This window comes from Hypanus sabinus, chromosome 2, assembly GCF_030144855.1.
Source record: "Hypanus sabinus isolate sHypSab1 chromosome 2, sHypSab1.hap1, whole genome shotgun sequence".
NCBI lineage: Eukaryota > Metazoa > Chordata > Chondrichthyes > Myliobatiformes > Dasyatidae > Hypanus > Hypanus sabinus.
Genome location: NC_082707.1, coordinates 108,093,039 through 108,110,659, shown reverse-complemented (window position 1 = coordinate 108,110,659; position 17,621 = coordinate 108,093,039). Strand labels below are relative to the sequence as shown.

Sequence of the window (17,621 nt, the reverse complement as noted above, 5' to 3'; positions counted from 1 at the left end):
TTGTCGTAAAGGAATTATTGATCATCATAACCTTGGTCCCGAGGTAATACAAGAAAGATTGCGTTTTAAAGCGGTGATGTCAGAATTATATCAAAGGAATCTTCGACCAGCTTTGCTGTACCCCACCCATTTAAGAGTGTCTTACCCGATAAATTGTTTAAATGGTTTATATCAGTGGACAGCGCAAAACAATTTCTCAAAGAATGCTGCTTGAGCTTGGATGTTTAATCAATTTTCCGTTTCTTTATGCTTGTACATACCGGGTTTATTAGTTAATAATCAGCTTACAGATTCGGACATTTTAAGTTCGTGGAGTCTTGCCCTTGGGCTGATGTCTTGGATACTTTGTTTCGGCTTATGTCTGTTTCATATTAAATTTCTCTTCCTTTTCCTTTATTATTCTACTTTTTTTATTTTTTAATTGCTTGTTTTAGAAAATTATTAAGACTTTGACTTGGTGATTAATTATTATGAAGATTGTACTCTGTTTTATTTTTTAAGACCTTGTTTTTTAAAATGGTCTACAAAAAGTTGTTTTTTCACTTAGCTTGTATTTGGCATTCTTTCGTAATGTTTTGGCTACGGGTGGTGTTTTTTCTTTAAAATTTGGAGACTTGCCATCAAGAGAGATGGGGGTTGGGTGGTTCTTAGATAGTCTCCTGGCTGCCTATTGGCCAGGTTTCATGGCTTTGGGGGAGGGGGGAGGATCTTATTTTAGTTCAGTATTTTTCATTTGTGCTGCCTTGAAACTACAAAAATGTCTGTATTGTCGTAACTTCCGGTTCCTCTTCAAACTTCTTTTCCTCTTCCTGGTTCATGAGTTTCTTATGCAATTTGGTTAAACCTTTACAAACCATATGGTTTATTTAAGGAAAATGGACAATATTATTAACTTTGTTTCATGGAACACAAATGGTTTGAATCATCCAATTAAATGGAAGAAGATTTAATTTAAAAGTTTCTCATAGATTGAATGCTCAGATTTATTTTTGTACAGGAGATTCATGTGAGGAAGGAGGATAACTTTTTTAGGTTTTGGAAAGATCAACAGTTTCACTGAAAGTCATCGACCAAAGTGAAAGGTGTTTCCATTTTTATAGACCCTTCGATCTCATTCGTTCATTATGATACAATCTCAGATCCATATGGTAGATTTCTATTAATTACTGGTTTACTGGTAACAAAAAAGTAGTTTTGGTTAATGTTTATGTACCAAATACTGACTATCCTGAATTCTTTAAGTATTTATTTAGCTCTCTTCTCAATTTAAATGAATACAGGTTAATAATGGGTGGAGATTTTAATTGTTGTTTGAATCCTATGATGGATAGGTCTGTACCCAGTCAGGTACTTCCAAACAAATCTGCTACTTTTATTAATTTCTTTTTAGTTGACTCAGGAATTTTAGAAATTTAGAGGCTTTTACATCCTAATGATAAAGAGTTCTCTTTCTTTTCTCATGTTTATCATAATTACTCTAGAATTGATTACTTCTTTATTGATTCTCAATTAGTTTCGTCTGTCACTACCCGTGAGTATGATGTAATTGCCATTTCTGATCATGCGTCTTTCAAGTTATCAATTAAATTTAGTGAAGTAACTTTTAGTACTAGACAATGGCAGTTCAATTCTATTTTGCTTCAGGATTTAAATTTTGTTAATTTCATTAAGGAACAGATAAAGACCCCACTGAATGTGTATCATACAGAGCTTGGTTGAATGTGGATTCTAAAATCTTATCCAAAATATTAGCAGTTAGATTAGAGAAGGTATTGCCTCAAATTATTTCTGAGGATCAGGCAGGATTTATTAAAAATTGTTACTCAGATTTTAATGTTAGGAGCTTAATGAACATTGTATACACTACTTCATCTAATACTCCACAATGTGTTATTTTGCTTGACGCCAAGAAGGCATTTGAATCCAAGATATAAATTTTGAGCTAAAATTAAATTTCTCAAGTATATTAAATAAATATTCCCATTTGAGAAATTTAATTTTAGCTCAAAATTTATATCTTGGATTCAATTGATATATCATATACCCTTGGCTGCTGTATTTACCAATAATCAGAGATCCCTTTTTTTAGGCTTTTTCGAGGTACTAGACAGGTCTGTCCTTTAAGCCCTTTACTATTTGATATTGCCCTGGAGCCTTTGGCAATTGCTATTCATGATTCACCTAATATACCTGGCATTATTCGTGGGAATGGGATGCATAAAATATCACTATATACAGATTACCTGTTATTACATATTTCTAACCTGCTGCAGTAATAGCACGACTTGCTCAGTTTAGTAGTTTTTCTGGTTATAAATTGAATCTTGATAAGTGTGCTTTTCCAATTAAATATTCAAGTTCCAATTTATAGACAATCACCATTTAGATTGGTTACTGATTATTTTACTTATTTGGGGGTTAAAATTACTAAGAAATATAAGTACCTATTTAAAGTTAATTTTTTACCTTTGATTGATCATGTTAAACAACTGTTTACTAAATAGTCCCCACTGTCCTTATCTTTGATTGGTAGAATTAATGCTATTAAGATGTTTATTTTACCTAAATTTCTGTATCTCTTTCAGGCAGTATCAATTTTTATTCTTAAACTTTTTTTTAATATTATTGATTCAATAATCAATGATTATCAATAACTAATGATAAATCCAATAGTTAAACATACAATACAAATATGATTTAAATTTCATAAATCTTTGGATTGAATAAATTTATCCTGTCGAGTCCTATTATATCTAACTTTTTTTCCAACCTAGAATTGATCAAGCTTTTTTTAATTGAAAACAGAAGGAATAACATGCTTTCATGATTTATTCTTTTGATGTTTTATGTCTTTTGAACAGTTGTCTAATAAATATAATTTGCCTAGATCACACTTTTTCAGATATTTACAGATTAGAAACTTTCTGAATGCTACTTTATCTACCTTTCCAATGTCACATCAAATTGAAGTTACAGAAAAATTTGTAGGTTTAAACCCCTTTCAGAAGAGTTTAATAGCAGTTATTTATGATCTGATTATGAAATTACGTCTAGGTACATCTGATAAAAATAAGAATGAGTGGGAAAGAGAACTTCAAATATCTTTATCTACAGAGAAATGGGAGAAAATTCTTAAACTAGTTAATACTTCTTCAATGTATGCCAGACACGCTTTGATACAATTTAATGTGGTTCATAGGGCTCATATGTCCAAGGATAAATAGTTCATTTTTACCATCATATAAATCCTGTTTGTGATAGATGTAATTCTGAAGTAGCTTCCTTGACACAATGTTCTGGTCTTGCCCTCTTATAGGAAAATATTGGAAAGATATTTTTGATATTTTTTCAGTAGTCCTACGTGTGTTGATTTACAACCTCATCCTATTACTGCAACTTTTGGACTACCAGTGATAGACTCCAGTCATTTATCCTCATCAGCTTGTTGTTTAATTGCATTTGTTACATTACTAGCCAGAAGATCCATTTTATTTAAATGGAAAGATTCCAACCCCCCACCCCCCCACACTACATTTCAATGGTTTTCCCAAACGATAGCATGTCTAAATTTGGAAAAAAATAGGAGCCGTACATACAAGTTAGGGTTAGTAGGTTGTGTGCATGCTACATTGGCTTCAAAAGCGTGGTGGCACTAGCTGGCTTCCAGCACAGTTTTTGTTGATTTGATTTGACTGAAACAATGCACTTCACTGTTTGTTTTGGTGTTTTGATGTACATGTGACAAATAAAGGTGATCTTCTTTCTTTAGATAGCAGTCAGTGTTGAGCAGAGTAACACTGGTGTTGGGCACACAACTGTTCACGTTATTTATAAATGACTTGGAAGGTAAAATAACCAGGTGTAGCCTGTTTACTGATGACAATAAACTGAGTGAAAAAAAACAGCAAATTATGTAAAGTTTGCTGAGGGTCTTCAGAGAGCTATAGACAGGTTAAGTGAGAGGACATTCACATTACAAAGAAAAATAAAATCAGATTATTATTTAAATGGTGAAGTATGCTGTTGTTCAAAGTGACCTGAGAGTGTTTGTGCATGAATTGCAAAGGCTGGTTTGCTTGTGAAGCAGGCTATCAAGAAAGTAAATGAAATGTTGGCCTTCATTGCTAGAGGAATTGCATTTAAAAGCAGCTGTACAGGGCACCAGTGAGGCCACATCTGGAGTACAGTTTGCAGTTCTGGTCTCCTTATTTGAGGAAGGAAAGCTTTGGAGTGGTGCAGTGGAGGTTAACCAGGCTGATTCTGGAGATGAGGAGTTAGACTATGAGGAGAGACTAGGTCCCCTGGAACTGTATTTGTTGGAACTCAGAAGAATGAGGGGAGATCTGATAGAAACATATCAAATTATGAAACAGAGGCAGGGAAGTTGTTTCCAATGGTACATCACACTAGGACTAGGGAACATAGTCTCAAGATTTGGGGGAATAGATTTAAGACGGGGTTGAAGAGAAACCATTTCTCCCAGAGAGCAGTGCTGAATACTCTACCCAGGTAAAGAGTAGAGACTAACTCATTAAATACATTTAACAAACAGATAGATACATTTTTGCATAGCAGGAGAATGAAAGATTCTGGAGAAAAGGCGGGTAAATGGAACTGAGTCCACGGCCAGATCACACTGAATGGAGAAAAAAGCTCGACAGGCCAGATGGCCAACTGCTGCTCCCATCTCTTATGTTCTATACCATTACCCCAGCACTAAAACTGTGCCACATCTAACATGGTCCCCTTGGCTCGAACAGTATCCCACACCTCTCACACTGCCCCTGCTGCACAGCTCTGCAAAGAACAAGCACTCCAGCAAAACACACAACCCCCACCAATAAGCAGAGGCAGTGAGGAAGTGGACACAGAGCGATCAATGGATTTAGCAAAGGACCAGACATTCTCAAACAGGGCGCACCAGATGAAACCTTGCACCGGGGTCTGTGGGGAAGTCAAAGAGAGTCTTCCATTTTTGGGGACCAGATCTCAAAGCCAAAAGTCCAGCAGGTCCAACAACAGATTTGGGTAAATGTGTGTGGCCGGGAGATCACAGTCTACAAGGACTGGCTGATGGGAATAGTATGCAGGCAGTCAGAAGCTGCAAAGGATGGGCAGAGTGAGGTGAGATGGGGGTGGGACAAGGTATATGTGGAGGGAGTGAGGTGAGATGGGGGAGGGAGTGAGGGGAGATGGGGAGGGAGTGGTGAGATGGAGGTGGGACAAAGTTTGTGGAAGGAGTGATGTGAGACAGGGGTGGGACAAGGTATGTGTGGAGAGAGATGGTGCGATACAAGCCCATACAAGTTCAGTGCACAGACAGTCAGACGCACAAACTGAAAAGATCTACCTCTCATACACCTGCTGCAAGCAGGGAACAAGTACACTATGGGCTGGGCTGCAGTACCATATCAGTGTTACCTTAATACTCTGTGCAAAAGAAGGTTTAAAGAATTCAGTAACTATGTTCAAATACAAAACTATTATAGACTAACACTTTTTATAAGGAGAGATAAGACAGAACATTCCCGGGGGGGAGAGGGAGAGGGAGAGGGAGAGAGAGAGAGAGAGAGGGGGAGAGAGAGACACACACACACAAAACCAACATACCCGTGTTCACAATTCCATTGAGAATGTGTACACCCATGCACAGTCCATTGAAGCGATGATGGGAATGTTGGGACGTACTGCAGGGAAGAGGAGGGGACAGGGATTGGGAAGGAGCAATGGTCTGTGAATGGCAAAGCAAGGGTCAGATTTCCCTGAAGGACTCTGGCATTGACTGGTGTGTTGAAATGTTTTTGATGAGTTTTGTGTCTGGAAGCTGAATATCGGTTTGGTGGGCTGAGGGGATCTTGAGCCCACAGGGCCTCACACAACATCAGGGCAGATAGCCCGCCTACTGAGCCAGCATTTGCAAATACCTCACCCAGCAGCAGCAGCATACCACCACCACAAGCAGAGTCTGCTACACTACAAACGACAAAGCAGCTCCCACTGGTTGCCTGTTGCGGCCTTGGTTACCTGTAAATTCTGGGTTTCAGGCACTGCCTCCAACTCCAAGGACTGGGCGGATTTATGAATGAAATCCTTGCATGTGGAACAGAGCCAAGTTTAAAAACTGTCCTGCTTATTCTGTACACAATTTTAAGAGCACATCTATCACCTCAAACACCACGACCCCCTGCAGATTCCATGACCCCGGCAGACTCCACATCCTTCTACATGTCCCCTTACAGAGCTGGCCCACACCTCAGTGATAACACATTCTGAACAGCAAGTCTTGACCTCTCCCTAATGTCCTCGCCTTGGTTTATGGCACTCTTCATCCCAACTTCTCACAATCCCTGCGCCGACTCCAGGGTGCCAGAGCAGAATATTTCTTGATTGCAAATTGGGAAAAAAATGGGAGGGTTGTTTATAGAAGTGACAATCACGTTCACAGAGCTCATTCCAGACCAGCATGAGGTGAAAGTCGCTGCATTTCATGGAGAAGCTTTGCTCCAGGATCTGACAACCACATCATTGGGATTGCTGCTCTCCCTGTCTGTCGGATGCTGAACCCCCACACTCCTACTGACAAACCCCCTCCTACCATGCTACTACCTGCACTCCACCCAGCAGACACACTTCCTCAGTGGGCCCTGGATGAGAATATGGACCCTGGATGAGAATATGGACCCTGGATGAGAATGTGGAACCTGGATGAGAATGTGGACACTGGATGAGTATGTGGACCCTGGATGAGAACATTGACCCTGGATGAGAACGTGGACCCTGGATGAGAATGTGGACCCTGGATGAGTATGTGGACCCTGGATGAGAATGTGGAACCTGGATGAGAACATTGACCCTGGATGAGAACGTGGACGCTGGATGAGAATGTGGACCCTGGATGAGTATGTGGACCCTGGATGAGAATGTGGACCCTGGATGAGAATGTGGATCCTGGATGAGAACATTGACCCTGGATGAGAATGTAGACCCTGGATGAGAATGTGGAACCTGGATGAGAATGTGGAACCTGGATGAGAATGCGGAACCTGGATGAGAATGTGGAACCTGGATGAGAACGTGGACCTTGGATGAGAATGCGGAATGTGAACCCTGGATGAGAATGTGGACCCTGGATGAGAATGTGGACCCTGGATGAGAATGTGGACCCTGGATGAGAACGTGGACCCTGGATGAGAACGTGGACCCTGGATGAGAACATTGACCCTGGATGAGAATGTGGACACTGGATGAGAATGTGGACCCTGGATGAGTACGTGGACCCTGGATGAGAATGGGGACCCTGGATGAGAACATTGACCCTGGAGGAGAATGTGGACCCTGGATGAGAATGTGGATCCTGGATGAGAACATTGACCCTGGATGAGAATGTGGACCCTGGATGAGAATGTGGACCCTGGATGAGTATGTGGACCCTGGATGAGAATGTGGACCCTGGATGAGAACATTGACCCTGGAGGAGAATGTGGACCCTGAATGAGAATGTGGAACCTGGGTGAGAACGTGGACCCTGGATGAGAATGTGGACCCTGGATGAGTATGTGGACCCTGGATGAGAATGTGGATCCTGGATGAGAACATTGACCCTTGATGAGAATGTGGACCCTGAATGAGAATGTGGAACCTGGATGAGTATGTAGACCATGGATGAGAATGTGGACCCTGGATGAGTATGTGGACCCTGGATGACAATGTGGAAGCTGGATGAGAACATTGACCCTGGATGAAAATGTGGAATCTGGATTAGAATGTGGACCCTGATTGAGAAAGTGGACCCTGGATGAGAATGTGGAATGTGGACCCTGGATGAGAATGTGGAATGTGGACCCTGGATGAGAATGTGGAACCTGGATGAGAACGTTAACCCTGGATGAGAATCTGTAACCTGGATGAGAATGTGGAATGTGGACCCAGAATGAGAAAGTGGAATGTGGACCCTGAATGAGAATATGGAATGTGGACCCTGGAGGAGAATGTGGACCCTGTCGGAGAATGTGGACCCAGGATGAGAATGTGTAACCTGGATGAGAATGTGGAATGTGAACCCTGAATGAGAATGTGGACCCTGGATGAGAATGTGGACCCTGAATGAGAATGCGGACCCTGGATGGGAATGTGGACCCTGGATGAGAACATGGAATGTGGACCCTGAATGAGAATGTGGAATGTAGACCCTGGATGAGAATGTGGGCCCTAGATGCGAATGTGGAATGTGGACCCGAGATGAGAATGTGCAATGTGGACCCTGGATGAGAACGTGGAATGTGGACCCTGAATGAGAATGTGGAATGTGGACCCTGGATGAGAATGTGGACCGCGAATGAGAATGCGGACCCTGGATGAGAATGTGGACCCTGGATGAGGATGTGGACCCTGGATGAGAATGTGGAATGTGGACCCTGGATGAGAATGTGAAATGTGGACCCTGGATGAGAATGTAGACCCTGGATGAGAATGCGAACCCTGGATAAGAATGTGGACCCTGGATGAGAACGTGGAATGTGGACCCTGAATGAGAATGTGGAACGTGGACCCAGGATGAAAATGTGGACCCTGGATGTGAATGTGGAAACTGGATGAGAATGTGGACCCTGGATGAGAATGTGGAACCTGGATGAGAATGTGGACCCTGGATGAGAATGTGGAATGTGGACCCTGGATGAGAATGTGGAATGTGGACCATGAATGAGAATGTGGAATGTGGACCCTGAATGAGAATGTGAAATGTGGACCCTGGATGAGAATGTGGAACGTGGACCCAGGATCAGAATGTGGAAACTGGACCCTGGATCAGAATGTGGACCTTGGACCCTGGATGAGAATGTGGACCCTGGATGAGAATGTGGAATCTGGACCCTGAATGAGAATGTGGACCCTGAATGAGAATGTTGAAAGTGGACCCTGGATGAGAATGTGGACCCTGGATGAGAATGTGGACCCTGGATTAGAATGTGGACCCTGGATTAGAATGTGGAACCTGGATGAGAATGTGGACCCTGGATGAGAATGTGGAACCTGGATGAGAACATGGACCCTGGATGAGAATGTGGAATGTGGACCCTGAATGAGAATGTGGACCCTGGATGAGAATGTGGAATGTTGTCCCTCGATGAGAATGTGGAATGTGGACCCTGTATGAGAATGTGGAATGTGGACCCTGGATGAGAATGTGGACCCTAAATGAGAATGTGGAATGTGGACGCTGAATGAGAATGAGGAATGTGGACCCTGGATGGGAATGTGGACCCTGGATGAGAACGTGGAATGTGGACCCTGGATGAGAACGTGGAATGTGGACCCTGAATGAGAATGTGGAATGTATACCCTGGATGAGAATGTAGGCCCTAGATGCAAATGTGCAATGTGGACCCTGGATGAGAATGTGCAATGTGGACCCTGGATGAGAAAGTGGAATGTGGACCCTGAATGAGAATGTGGAATGCGGACCCTGGATGGGAATGTGGACCCTGGATGAGAATGTAGACCGCGAATGAGAATGTGGACCCTGGATGAGAATGTGGACCCTGGATGAGGATATGGACCCTGGATGAGAATGTGGAATGTGGACCCTGGATGAGAATGTGGAATGTGGACTCTGGATGAGAATGTGGAATGTGGACCTTGGTTGAGAATGTGGAATGTGGACCTTGGATGAGAATGTGGACCCTGGATGAGAATGTAGAATGTGGACCCTGGATGAGAACGTGGAATGTGGACCCTTAATGAGAATGTGGAATGTAGACCTTGGATGAGAATGTGGACCCTGGATGAGAATGTAGAACGTGGACCCTGGATGAGAACGCGGAATGTGGTCCCTGAATGAGAAAGTGGAATGTGGACCCTGGATAAGAACGTGGAATGTGGACCCTGAATGAGAATGTGGACCCTGGATGAGAATGTGGACCGCGAATGAGAATGTGGACCCTGGATGAGAATGTGGACCCTGGATGAGGATGTGGACCCTGGATGAGAATGTGGAATGTGGACCGTGGATGAGAATGTGGACCCTGGATGAGAATGCGAACACTGGATAAGAATGTGAACCCTGGATGAGAATGTGGAATGTGGACCCTGGATGAAAATGTGGACCCTGGATGTGAATGTGGAAACTGGATGAGAATGTGGACCCCGGATGAGAACATGGACCCTGGATAAGAATGTGGAATGTGTACCCTGGATGAGAATGTGGAATGTGGACCCTGGATGAGAATGTGGAACGTGGACCCTGGATGAGAATGTGGAACGTGGAACCTGGATGAGAATGTGGAATGTGCACCCAGAATGAGAATGTGGACACTGGATGAGAATGTGGAACGTGGACCCAGGATGAGAATGTGTAACGTGGACCCTGGATGAGAATGTGGAACGTGGACCCTGGATGAGAATGTGGACCCTGGATGAGAATGTGGAATCTGGACCTTGAATGAGAATGTGGACCCTGAATGAGAATGTTGAATGTGGATCCTGGATGAGAATGTGGACCCTGGATGAGAATGTGGACCCTGGATTAGAATGTGGACCCTGGATTAGATTGTGGAACCTGGATGAGAATGAAGACCCTGGATAAGAATGTGGACCCTGGATGAGAATGTGGAATGTGGACCCTGGATTAGAATGTGGACCCTGGATGTGAATGTGGAACCTGGATGAGAACATGGACCCTGGATGAGAATGTGGACCCCGGATGAGGATGTGGACCCTGGATGAGAATGTGGAATGTGGACCCTGGATGAGAATGTGAAATGTGGACCCTGGATGAAAATGTGGACCCAGGATCAGAATGTGGACCCTGGATAAGACTGTGGACCCTGGATGAGAATGTGTAACCTGGATGAGAATGTGGACCCTGGATGAGAATGTGGAATGTGGACGCTGAATGAGAATGTGGAATGTGGACCCTGGATGAGAATGTGGAATGTGGACCCTGGATGAGAATGTGGAATGTGGACTCTGGATGAGAATGTGGAATGTGGACCTTGGATGAGAATGTGGACTCTGAATGAGAATGTTGAATGTGGACCCTGGATGAGAATGTGGACCCTGGATTAGAATGTGGAACCTGGATGAGAATGTGGACCCTGGATGAGAATGTGGACCCTGGATGAGAATGTGGAATGTGGGCCCTGGATTAGAATGTGGACCCTGGATCAGAATGTGGACCCTGGATAAGACTGTGGACCCTGGATGAGAATGTGTAACCTGGATGAGAATGTGGACCCTGGATGAGAATGTGGACCCTGAATGAGAATGTGGAATGTGGACCCTGGATTAGAATGTGGACCCTGGATCAGAATGTGGACCCTGGATAAGACTGTGGACCCTGGATGAGAATGTGTAACCTGGATGAGAATGTGGACCCTGGATGAGAATGTGGACCCTGGATGAGAATGTGGACCCTGGATTAGAATGTAGAACCTGGATGAGAATGTGGACCCTGGATGAGAATGTGGACCCTGGATGAGAATGTGGAATGTGGACCCTGGATTAGAATGTGGACCCTGGATGTGAATGTGGAACCTGGATGAGAATGTGTAACCTGGATGAGAATGTGGACCCTGGATGAGAATGTGGAATGTGGACCCTGGATGAGAATGTGGAATGTGGACCCTGGATGAGAATGTGGAATGTGGACCCTGGATGAGAATGTGGAATGTGGACTCTGGATGAGAATGTGGAATGTGGACCTTGGATGAGAATGTGGACCCTGAATGAGAATGTTGAATGTGGACCCTGGATGAGAATGTGGACCCTGGATGAGAATGTGGACCCTGGATTAGAATGTGGACCCTGGATTAGAATGTGGAACCTGGATGAGAATGTGGACCCTGGATGAGAATGTGGACCCTGGATGAGAATGTGGAATGTGGACCCTGGATTAGAATGTGGACCCTGGATGAGAATGTGGAACCTGGATGAGAACATGGACCCTGGATGAGAACATGGACCCTGGATGAGAATGTGGAATGTGGACCCTGAATGAGAATGTGGACCCTGGATGAGAATGTGGAACGTGGTCCCTGGATGAGAATGTGGAACGTGGACCCTGGATGAGAATGTGGAACGTGGAACCTGGATGAGAATGTGGAATGTGCACCCTGAATGAGAATGTGGACCCTGGATGAGAATGTGGAACGTGGACCCAGGATGAGAATGTGTAACGTGGACCCTGGATGAGAATGTGGAACGTGGACCCTGGATGAGAATTTGGACCCTGGATGAGAATGTGGAATCTGGACCCTGAATGAGAATGTGGACCCTGAATTAGAATGTTGAATGAGGATCCTGGATGAGTATGTGGACCCTGGATGAGAATGTGGACCCTGGATTAGAATGTGGACCCTGGATTAGAATGTGGACCCTGGATGAGAATGTGGACCCTGGATGAGAATGTGGACCCTGGATGAGAATGTGGAATGTGGACCCTGGATTAGAAAGTGGACCCTGGATGTGAATGTGGAACCTGGAGGAGAACATGGACCCTGGATGAGAATGTGCAATGTGGACCCTGAATGAGAATGTGGACCCTGGATGAGAATGTGGAATGTGGACCCTGAATGAGAATGTGGAATGTGGACCCTGGATGAGAATGTGGAATGTAGACGCTGGATGAGAATGTGGAATGTGGACCTTGGATGAGAATGTGAACCCTGGATGAGAATGTGGAATGTGGACCCTGAATGAGAATGTGGAATGTGGACCCTGGATGAGAATGTGGAATGTGGACCCTGGATGAGAATGTGGAATGTGGACTCTGGATTAGAATGTGGAATGTGGACCTTGGATGAGAATGTGGACCCTGAATGAGAATGTTGAATGTGGACCCTGGATGAGAATGTGGACCCTGGATGAGAATGTGGACCCTGGATTAGAATGTGGACCCTGGATTAGACTGTGGAACCTGGATGAGAATGTGGACCCTGGATGAGAATGTGGACCCTGAATGAGAATGTGGAATGTGGACCCTGGATTAGAATGTGGACCCTGGATGAGAATGTGGAACCTGGATGAGAACATGGACCCTGGATGAGAACGTGGACCCTGGATGAGAATGTGGACCCTGGATGAGAATGTGGAATGTGGTCCCTGGATGAGAATGTGGAATGTGGTCCCTGGATGAGAATGTGGAATGTGGACCCTGTATGAGAATGTGGAATGTGGACCCTGAATGAGAATGTGGAATGCACACCCTGGACGAGAATGTGGGCCCTAGATGCAAATGTGTAATGTGGACCCTGGATGAGAATGTGCAATGTGGACCCTGGATGAGAATGTGGAATGTGGACCCTGAATGAGAATGTGGAATGCGGACCCTGGATGAGAATGTGGACCCTGGATGAGAATGTGGACCGCGAATGAGAATGTGGACCCTGGATGAGAATGTGGACGCTGGATGAGGATGTGGACCCTGGATGAGAATGTGGAATGTGGACCCTGGATGAGAATGTGAAATGTGGACGCTGGATGAGAATGTGGCCCCTGGATGAGAATGTGGACCCTGGATAAGACTGTGGACCCTGGATGAGAATGTGTAACCTGGATTAGAATGTGGACCCTGGATGAGAATGTGGAATGTGGACCCTGAATGAGAATGTGGAATGTGGAACCTGGATGAGAATGTGGAATGTGGACCCTGGATGAGAATGTGGAATGTGGACTCTGGATGAGAATGTGGAATGTGGACCTTGGATGAGAATGTGGACCCTAGATGAGAATGTGGACCGCGAATGAGAATGTGGACCCTGGATGAGAATGTGGACCCTGGATGAGGATGTGGACACTGGATGAGAATGTGGAATGTGGACCCTGGATGAGAATGTGAAATGTGGACCCTGGATGAGAATGTGGACCCTGGATCAGAATGTGGACCCTGGATAAGACTGTGGACCCTGGATGAGAATGTGTAACCTGGATGAGAATGTGGACCCTGGATGAGAATGTGGAATGTGGACCCTGAATGAGAATGTGGAATGTGGACCCTGGATGAGAATGTGGAATTGGATGAGAATGTGGAATGTGGACCTTGGATGAGAATGTGGACACTGAATGAGAATGTTGAATGTGGTCCCTGGATGAGAGTGAGGACCCTGGATTAGAATGTGGACCCTGGATTAGAATGTGGAACCTGGATGAGAATGTGGAGCCTGGATGAGAATGTGGACCCTGGATGAGAATGTGGACCGCGAATGAGAATGTGGACCCTGGATGAGAATGTGGACCCTGGATGAGGATGTGGACCCTGGATGAGGATGTGGACCCTGGATTAGAATGTGGACCCTGGATTAGACTGTGGAACCTGGATGAGAATGTGGACCCTGGATGAGAATGTGGACCCTGGATGAGAATGTGGAATGTGGACCCTGGATTAGAATGTGGACCCTGGATGAGAATGTGGAACCTGGATGAGAACATGGACCCTGGATGAGAACATGGACCCTGGATGAGAATGTGGACCCTGGATGAGAATGTGGAATGTGGTCCCTGGATGAGAATGTGGAATGTGGTCCCTGGATGAGAATGTGGAATGTGGACCCTGGATGAGAATGTGGAATGTGGACTCTGGATGAGAATGTGGAATGTGGACCTTGGATGAGAATGTGGACCCTAGATGAGAATGTGGACCGCGAATGAGAATGTGGACCCTGGATGAGAATGTGGACCCTGGATGAGGATGTGGACACTGGATGAGAATGTGGAATGTGGACCCTGGATGAGAATGTGAAATGTGGACCCTGGATGAGAATGTGGACCCTGGATCAGAATGTGGACCCTGGATAAGACTGTGGACCCTGGATGAGAATGTGTAACCTGGATGAGAATGTGGACCCTGGATGAGAATGTGGAATGTGGACCCTGAATGAGAATGTGGAATGTGGACCCTGGATGAGAATGTGGAATGTGGACCCTGGATGAGAATGTGGAATGTGGACTCTGGATTAGAATGTGGAATGTGGACCTTGGATGAGAATGTGGACCCTGAATGAGAATGTTGAATGTGGACCCTGGATGAGAATGTGGACCCTGGATGAGAATGTGGACCCTGGATTAGAATGTGGACCCTGGATTAGACTGTGGAACCTGGATGAGAATGTGGACCCTGGATGAGAATGTGGACCCTGGATGAGAATGTGGAATGTGGACCCTGGATTAGAATGTGGACCCTGGATGAGAATGTGGAACCTGGATGAGAACATGGACCCTGGATGAGAACATGGACCCTGGATGAGAATGTGGACCCTGGATGAGAATGTGGAATGTGGTCCCTGGATGAGAATGTGGAATGTGGTCCCTGGATGAGAATGTGGAATGTGGACCCTGTATGAGAATGTGGAATGTGGACCCTGAATGAGAATGTGGAATGCACACCCTGGACGAGAATGTGGGCCCTAGATGCAAATGTGCAATGTGGACCCTGGATGAGAATGTGCAATGTGGACCCTGGATGAGAATGTGGAATGTAGACCCTGAATGAGAATGTGGAATGCGGACCCTGGATGAGAATGTGGACCCTGAATGAGAATGTGGAATGCGGACCCTGGATGAGAATGTGGACCCTGGATGAGAATGTAGACCGCGAATGAGAATGTGGACCCTGGATGAGAATGTGGACGCTGGATGAGGATGTGGACCCTGGATGAGAATGTGGAATGTGGACCCTGGATGAGAATGTGAAATGTGGACGCTGGATGAGAATGTGGCCCCTGGATGAGAATGTGGACCCTGGATAAGACTGTGGACCCTGGATGAGAATGTGTAACCTGGATTAGAATGTGGACCCTGGATGAGAATGTGGAATGTGGACCCTGAATGAGAATGTGGAATGTGGAACCTGGATGAGAATGTGGAATGTGGACCCTGGATGAGAATGTGGAATGTGGACTCTGGATGAGAATGTGGAATGTGGACCTTGGATGAGAATGTGGACCCTAGATGAGAATGTGGACCGCGAATGAGAATGTGGACCCTGGATGAGAATGTGGACCCTGGATGAGGATGTGGACACTGGATGAGAATGTGGAATGTGGACCCTGGATGAGAATGTGAAATGTGGACCCTGGATGAGAATGTGGACCCTGGATCAGAATGTGGACCCTGGATAAGACTGTGGACCCTGGATGAGAATGTGTAACCTGGATGAGAATGTGGACCCTGGATGAGAATGTGGAATGTGGACCCTGAATGAGAATGTGGAATGTGGACCCTGGATGAGAATGTGGAATGTGGACTCTGGATGAGAATGTGGACACTGAATGAGAATGTTGAATGTGGTCCCTGGATGAGAGTGAGGACCCTGGATTAGAATGTGGACCCTGGATTAGAATGTGGAACCTGGATGAGAATGTGGAGCCTGGATGAGAATGTGGACCCTGGATGAGAATGTGGACCGCGAATGAGAATGTGGACCCTGGATGAGAATGTGGACCCTGGATGAGGATGTGGACCCTGGATGAGGATGTGGACCCTGGATTAGAATGTGGACCCTGGATTAGACTGTGGAACCTGGATGAGAATGTGGACCCTGGATGAGAATGTGGACCCTGGATGAGAATGTGGAATGTGGACCCTGGATTAGAATGTGGACCCTGGATGAGAATGTGGAACCTGGATGAGAACATGGACCCTGGATGAGAACATGGACCCTGGATGAGAATGTGGACCCTGGATGAGAATGTGGAATGTGGTCCCTGGATGAGAATGTGGAATGTGGTCCCTGGATGAGAATGTGGAATGTGGACCCTGTATGAGAATGTGGAATGTGGACCCTGAATGAGAATGTGGAATGCACACCCTGGACGAGAATGTGGGCCCTAGATGCAAATGTGCAATGTGGACCCTGGATGAGAATGTGCAATGTGGACCCTGGATGAGAATGTGGAATGTGGACCCTGAATGAGAATGTGGAATGCGGACCCTGGATGAGAATGTGGACCCTGGATGAGAATGTGGACCGCGAATGAGAATGTGGACCCTGGATGAGAATGTGAAATGTGGACCCTGGATGAGAATGTGGAATGTGGACCCTGAATGAGAATGTGGAATGTGGAACCTGGATGAGAATGTGGAATGTGGACCCTGGATGAGAATGTGGAATGTGGACTCTGGATGAGAATGTGGAATGTGGACCTTGGATGAGAATGAGGACCCTTGATGAGAATGTGGACCGCGAATGAGAATGTGGAACCTGGATGAGAATGTGGACCCTGGATGAGGATGTGGACACTGGATGAGAATGTGGAATGTGGACCCTGGATGAGAATGTGAAATGTGGACCCTGGATGAGAATGTGGACCCTGGATCAGAATGTGGACCCTGGATAAGACTGTGGACCCTGGATGAGAATGTGTAACCTGGATGAGAATGTGGACCCTGGATGAGAATGTGGAATGTGGACCCTGAATGAGAATGTGGAATGTGGACCCTGGATGAGAATGTGGAATGTGGACTCTGGATGAGAATGTGGAATGTGGACCTTGGATGAGAATGTGGACACTGAATGAGAATGTTGAATGTGGTCCCTGGATGAGAGTGAGGACCCTGGATTAGAATGTGGACCCTGGATTAGAATGTGGAACCTGGATGAGAATGTGGAGCCTGGATGAGAATGTGGA

At 45.4% G+C, this 17,621-nt stretch overlaps 1 protein-coding gene across 8 annotated transcripts in view; it reads right to left on the bottom strand.

Annotated features, from left to right (window-relative positions):
• The window catches only part of paplna (papilin a, proteoglycan-like sulfated glycoprotein), a 610,770-nt gene that overhangs the window by 337,369 nt on the left and 255,780 nt on the right, over positions 1 to 17,621 (bottom strand). For 7 of the 8 annotated variants that reach the window (XM_059951694.1, XM_059951720.1, XM_059951737.1 and 4 more), the window contains one exon: positions 6,025 to 6,090. The exons of the other annotated variant lie outside the window; for it this stretch is intronic. In XM_059951694.1, the coding sequence (XP_059807677.1) occupies positions 6,025 to 6,090 (66 nt within the window). The remainder of the gene's footprint in view (positions 1 to 6,024; positions 6,091 to 17,621) is intronic. 8 annotated transcript variants of the gene reach the window in all.